Genomic DNA, 7,291 nt, shown 5'->3' on the forward strand with positions numbered 1-7,291 from the left:
AGTTTCCAAAGGAATTTCTATGTTTTATAGACTCACAGGATCCTAGAGGTTGGGATAATGTTAAGCTAAGATTGCCTTTTGCCCTTGATAAAATATTACCATCAAGGCAGCTGAGTTCCCAAAGGTCACTCCTCCTGTTTCAAGGATTTGTCAATGGGCTATAAGTAGTAAAGAAATTTATTTTTTTCTTTTGCCTTTGCTTCCCACATCAGCTATCAAGTAGAAATGATTGTCAAATTTTAGATTCATTCTTCTGTCTGGAATATAGTATTTCCAATGCCATTAGGATAAGAAAAACAGAAATAAGGGCCTAGAAAATTCAAGACAACGCATTTTAGAGACACATTTTTTTAACCTGGATGATATTAATCCTCCTATTTCCTTTGCCTGAATGGACTGGAAACATAGTGCTTTGTTATGTCTAATTATGTCTCTATTAACAAACTGTAACCATGGACGTGCTTTCCTCACTAATCTACTTCTATCCTTCTCACATCTCATGCTCTCAAACTTGAGTCATTGGGGTCTGACTCAGAATCATTTGACAATGTCAGTGCCAACCCTGGAAACAGTAATTCAACCCCAAATGAAGCCTCTTCTGGTAAACCCTCTTAGGCTCAGCTTTCTTATCTAGAGAATATTAATAGTGTTTCCTTCTCAGCAAATATTAGCTCAGATAACATAAGGAAAGCTTAGCATAGTGCCATAGACAGTGTTCAATAAATTCTACTTGTTACTATCTTGTAAACATTAAACTGTGAAAGAATAGATAAGGAGAAGGGGCCAAAAAATCATCATAGAGGGAGATGCCTGAGTGGCTCAGTTGGTCAAGTGTCCAGCTCTTGATTTTAGCTCAGGTCATGATCTCAGGACTGTGAGATTGAGCCCCTTGTTGGGCTCCATCCTGGACATGGAACCTGTTTTGGATTCTCTCTGCCTCATCCTCCCCACCCCACTGTCATGCTCTCTCTAAATTAGTGAATTAATTAATTTAAAAAATCATTATAGAGGGAGGGACAGCTGCCAAAGAAATATTTTCTTAACTTGACTGATAGGATTTGAATATCTACAGAAAATATCAACTGTGTCAAAAGGAATAAAGGAGAATCGCAGTAGCAAGAACTGATTTTTACTACTCAAGCTGTAGGTAGAGAAGGTTGTCTGAATCTTTTCTGCTTTTATTAAAAGCAGGTCAGACAGAGAAAGGCAAATATCACAGGATTTCATTTATATGTGGAATCTAAAAATCAAAACAAATGAACAAACAAAACAGAAACAAACTCATAAATACAGAGAACTAACTGGTGATTGCTAGAGGGGAGTTGGGTGGGGGATGCATGAAATAGGTGAAGTGGATCAGGAGCATAAACCTCAGTTATAAAATAAATAAGTTATGGGGATGAAAAGTTCAGCCTAGGGAACACAGTCGATAATATTGTAATAACTTTGTAATGTGACAAGTGGTAGCTACACTTGTGGTGAGAAATGAGTAATGTACAGAATTGTCGAATTACTATGTTGTACATGGGAAATGAACATAACATTGTATGTCAACTATACTTCAATATAAAATAAATAAATAAACAAAGCAGGAAAGACCAACTCAAGCTAACTCAATGTAAATGTAAGTGGAAGTGACTATAAAAATATGAGTGATCTTGGGATACCTTGGTGGATCAGTGGTTGAGCACCTGCTTTTGGCTCAGGTCGTGGCCCCAGGATCCTGGGATCAAGTCCTGCATTGGTCTCCCCACAGGGATCCTGCTTCTCTCTCTTCCTGTGTCTCTGCCTCTCTCTGTGTATCTCTTGTGAATAAATACATAAAATCTTTAAAAAAAATATGAGTGATCTCACAGGAATTCAAGGCAGGACCAAAGCACAACCAGACCTTTTCATGAGAAAAGCAGCTTGAAGTGAAACACAAGATCTTTCTTCCTTCTCCTGCCCGCCCTGGCCAACTTCATTTCCTTATGCCACTGGCTGAGTTATCCACATACTTTACTGTCATATACACAACTCGTCTAGAGAACCACAGTCTTATTTCTAACTGGCTTTTTTTCTACATGACAATGTGTCTGCTCTGGGCCTTCCTTGCCATATTAATTCCTCACATAATCAATTCTAAATTTATGAGAAAGTAATTAGCTTGAAGTTCATCCCATTTTTCAACCCATATGGCATCTGTAAGAGGCTACTCACTAGGAGTTCATTATGCTAAACTGGGGCCATTCTTTGATTGGAGCTTCAAGTAAAGCATGGAGATATCCCAGGATGAAGATCATGGACTCTGGAGCCAGATGCTCTGGGATCAGACCCTATCTCCAGCACTTGCAAGCTGCATGGCCTATTTTGAGTCACGGAACCTCTTTGTATTTTCATCTCTTCTCAGGGTAATTTTAAGGATCCAAGTGAGAAATATGGGGCAAATGTTTATGAGTGCCTGGCACATGGTAAACCAGGCAAGTTTTAGACATTGATTTTTAGCAGACATTAATAACCATTAACCATTAATTTTAAATTGAATTCCCATTATTTGCTTTACACATTGACCAAGCCACTTTCTGATCATTTTGCTTCCCCACATACCTACAGAACAGGGATAAAATCTATCGTTCAGAGTCTAGAAGAGATGGTATAATTATAATTAAAAGATAGTTTCCCATCATCATTAAGTAGCACATTGCCCTTCTGGCTCTATTGAAGTTGGCTACACTCTGTATCCCTGAGCCTGTTCAGCTAGGGGGCACTGTGTCCGAAGAGTGATTCTGCAAGGTGGGATCTCAGCTTCTAAACCACAGCACATCCCAGTGCAAATCCAAATGTGGTGGATCTGCTGGCCTCAGGTGAATATTCCTCTGGTCAAATTTCACCTTACATAAAACCTTTTACCTTACATAAGGCCGTTTACTCTGCCTCTACCACCATAAACAACTCTCTCAGATTGAAATATTTATTTCCATATAATGTACTTACTTTCTACTCTTTTCGATTTTTTTTATAAATCACCAGAATTCCATGACTTCTAGCTGTTCCAATTCGGCTTTGTGGTCAAATCTTTATCACTATTTCATCTACTCTCTTCTTAATTTTACTCTTTGTCATATCGTATTTTATTATATTAGTACTTTAGTCCAGTTTCCTTCCCCTTGATGAAATTTTGGAGGGACCATCTCTGAGTTAGTTTCTTAAGTCCTTAAATCACTGGCCAGTTCATAGATGGGTCAATTCCCCACCCCATCTCCTGAAACTCTCTTTTCCACTAACTATAAATAAGGGTAAGATTTGGTTGAAGCAAAATTTGCCCACTGCTGCAGTGTCAATACTGGGACAGCTGTCATGGATCTGACTGGCAGTGTATCTGATGCTACCTGGGTGACTCCTTGAGCTTAAAATGGAAATTTAAATGCTTTTTTTAAAGATTTTTTTTTGAGACAGTGAGTGTGAGTAGGGATAGGAGCGAAGGAAGAGGATCTCAAGCAGATTCCTCACTGAACATGGAGCCCAACACAAAGCTCATGACTTTGACATCAACAACTGAGCTGAAATCATGAGTTGGAAGCTTAACTGACAGAGCCACCCAAGCCCCGCTAAATGTTCTTTTTTTAATCAAAAATCAAGGCCACATTTGGCTGCCAAAGAGTTCAGAATTTAACTGCATGGAACCTAAAATAACAAAAGGCAGCTGGTGAGCTGGATAGCTCAACTGGAAGTAGGAAATATTTGACAGACACTAAGCTTCCCTGTGTTCTGACACATTACTTGCAAATGAAGTAAAAAAAAAATCCTTCCATACGTCCTGGTATCATCTTTATAATATAGTAGGATGACAGAAGCAAATGAATTGAACATTATTTTCAATATATCCAGAACATTTTGTTGAATGACTTTGACATAATTTCTCCATTTCCAGCTAGGTATTTTATCATAGATGTCACCTCCACCATAAGCCCAACAGCTTGAATTCATATTAATCAGTACACTTACCTGAGTCTCTACCACCCACACCCCCCACATTTATACTAGGGTACTAAGAAAACAACAAAGTCCTCTGTGGGGGTAAAAGGGAGTGTATTTACCTAATATAAAAGAAGCAAGTGAAGGGTGTTTCTTATACCTGAGAGAAGGCATTTTTCACCTTGCAGGTATTGGGAGAGAACATACTAAAGGCAATTTTCATTAAAAACTAGATCGAAATAATAAAATTAAATATATTCCAAAAGGAAAAGACTGATAATGGCTGTGGTATACAGACAGAAAGGACACACAGAAGATCCACTTGCCTCATACTTGACATTTCTCACCTCATTTAACCTCTACTACAATCTTGTAAACTGAGGATGTTCTCCCCTATAATACAGATTAGAAATGCTGAACTTCAAGAGATACTAGTAAGAGGATAAATCAATTCCAGGCCCAGATATGGGTGATGTCTCCCAGGCTTTGTTTGCAGCATGATTCGTGTCCAGTGAAGATGGTCATACATTCAGCATGTTCTACACCAGGATTCCTAGTTGTTGTAAGGAGTTGGATTTAAATTATTTCGAAAACAATAATTTCCAAATCTTGCTATCATCAATGATACCTAGAAATCATTTCTAAAACAGAGCGGCCTAGAACCCATACCTGGAGTTAATGATGCAATGAATCAAGGAGGGCACCCATTGTGATGAGCACTCACTGGGTGATGTATAGAATTGTTGAATCATTATACTGTACACCTGAAACTAATATAACACTGTATGTTAACTAAAACTAAAATAAAACATAAAAAGCCAAGTAACAAAAACAAAAACAGGAATCTCCTCACTTAAGAAAAAACAACCTACGTCTAGGACGGAGTATTGTGATTTGACTGATGTTGTCTCACCCACCTCTGAAAACCACCAGAGTCATAAATAAAGGAGTTTCAAGAGGAGGCTACTGGTGGTGTCTTGCTTTTATTTGATATCTCATGATGTAATCTGTAGACTGTGTGCTTTGAATTGGTGCTACCAGTGGATGAAGCCCAAAGATGGATAAAAGGCAAGTATAGGAGGGATTTCCTCAAGTACACCTTTAGATGGAAGGGAACCATTTCACATACAGAGAGCTTGGGATGAGGTCACACTCAAAATTATCATGTCTGGCTGTGTTCACTGTACTCTGAAAGTTCACTCTCCACATCATCATGTACACATCCAAGAGACAGACTCCAGAACAGCATCCATAACCCCAGAAATCATTCCTCTCACTTAGGCTTCCCTGGCCCCCTTCTCACCCTTCAGGAGCCTCCTCATCGCCCCCTTTACATCCTTGTTCCTCAGCGTGTAGATCAGGGGGTTGATACTGGGAGTGATGATGGTGTAGAAGAGGGTGAGGAACTTGCCTTGGTCTTGGGAGTAGCTATTGGCGGGCTGCAGGTACATGTAGATGATGGTCCCGTAGAAAAGGAAGACCACCATCAGGTGGGAAGAGCAGGTGTTGAAAGCTTTCTTGCACCCTGCTGCTGACTTGATCCTCAGCACAGTGGCTGCAATCATGCTGTAAGAGATGAGGATCAGGGAAAGGGGCACCAGGAGAAGGGCAACACCCAGGGCAAAGGCAAATGCTTCGACCAGCATGGTGTCTTCACAGGACATGGCGATAAGAGCAGGCATCTCACACAGAAAGTGGTCCACCGTATGGTGCCCACATCGGGAGAGTTGCATGGTCTGGGGACACATGACAAAGGAGTTTAGAAAGCCACAGAACCAGGACACAGTCACCAACTGCAGGCAGAGACGTGGATGCATGATCACAGTGTAGTGCAGGGGCCGGCAGACAGCCACGTAGCGGTCATAGGACATGACAGCTAGGAGAACACACTCGGTTGAGCCCAACACCATGTAGATGTAGAGCTGGGCCACACAACCATGGTAGGTGATGGTCTTCTCTGGACCCCAAAGGTTCCACAGCAACTGGGGGACAATGCTCGTTGTAAAGCAGAGGTCCAAAAAAGAAAGGTTCCCAAGAAAGAAGTACATGGGTGTGTGGAGCCTGGCATCCAAGATTGACAAGAAGATGATGGCACTGTTGCCCAAGAGGGTCAGGATGTAGAAGACCAAGACAAAAGCAAAGAGAATTATCTCTAGTTGAGGACGGTCAGAAAAGCCCACCAAGGTGAATGCTTGCTGGTAGCTGTCATTGTCTCTTGCCATAATCTTTGCCAGCTGTTATGGAAAAACAAGAAAGCATTGGTAAGACAGCAAGCGGAGACTCTACCCAGCACTTTCCAGTTTCCATGTGTGGGGCTGTGAAGTTAGGAGAGTTATTTGCTCTTCCATACTTTCTTAGCACACACTTATTGATACTCATTGTATGCAAATCAGTCTAATTCTCCTGGAGGATAGAGGATAAATGAACTCAGAAGCTGCCCTCCTTACTGAATGATGTTCATAAATAATGGGGAAAAAAAGGAGAAAGTAAAAGTTGTCTAAAGGATTTGTTAAAAAGATGAGTGTGTTCAAATTATTCCCAATTGATCAAGGAAGCCCCCACAGAAGAATTTATGTTCAGGGACACTGATGTACCTGAGAAGGTTGTTTCTTGTTTTGGTTTTGTTTTCCAAATAGCAAGAATTTTACATGTGGCAGATTAAGCAAAATGTGTCTCAAGAAGGGAAAGTGGTACATGCAGAAACACAAAAACCAAAGTCACAGATGATGTCCAGGGAGTTCACAAATATGCACATCACACAATTCCTTAACAACACATAATTTTATTGAGGTTAAACATAATAACGTTGGACACTCACTATCAGAAAAAGTTGAGATGACAGATTATACCCTGCCTCTGTACAGGCACATGTAGATACATGTGAAACCCCATGAGTTTCTCTTTCCATGCCTTAGCATCTCTTTGTACACATTTCAAGTCCCCTCTCAGACCGCACAGCTCTGTGGCCCTGGTGGCATCAGCACTTGCCTGCCCAGAATGTGTTTAGCTCTTCATGTGTCCCACAACTCATGCCAAGCACTTGGATGGAGCTCAGCCTTACAGCACTAGTGCCCAGCAGGCTTGTGTCAGCCATGGGGATGGCAAATTTGAGTAGCTGTTAAGAAATGGCTTCATGCAACATGCATGAAGGAAGCAGTGGGAACCTGAGAACGGAAACATTCTGAAGTGTGTGTGTCTCTGTGTGGCTGCTGTCCTCACCTGTCTACCCTGACAGTGGAGAAGCTGTGAACTTTACTCAGCTGGGGCTGCAGCCAGGAATTCTGCATGTTCCCTTTACTGCTCCAGGCATAGGACCCCCAGGAGAGCCCCCTGAAGA

The 7,291-nt window shown here is 41.1% G+C and overlaps 1 protein-coding gene across 1 annotated transcript; it reads right to left on the bottom strand.

Moving 5' to 3' along the window:
* Positions 1-5,231: 5,231 nt before the first annotated feature.
* Positions 5,232-6,176, bottom strand: LOC121492604 (putative olfactory receptor 2W6). The gene has a single exon (XM_041757836.1). The coding sequence runs from the start codon at positions 6,174-6,176 to the stop codon at positions 5,232-5,234; it is 945 nt and encodes a 314-aa protein (XP_041613770.1).
* Positions 6,177-7,291: the final 1,115 nt, after the last annotated feature.

This window comes from Vulpes lagopus, chromosome 6, assembly GCF_018345385.1.
Source record: "Vulpes lagopus strain Blue_001 chromosome 6, ASM1834538v1, whole genome shotgun sequence".
NCBI classification, from domain to species: Eukaryota; Metazoa; Chordata; class Mammalia; order Carnivora; family Canidae; genus Vulpes; species Vulpes lagopus.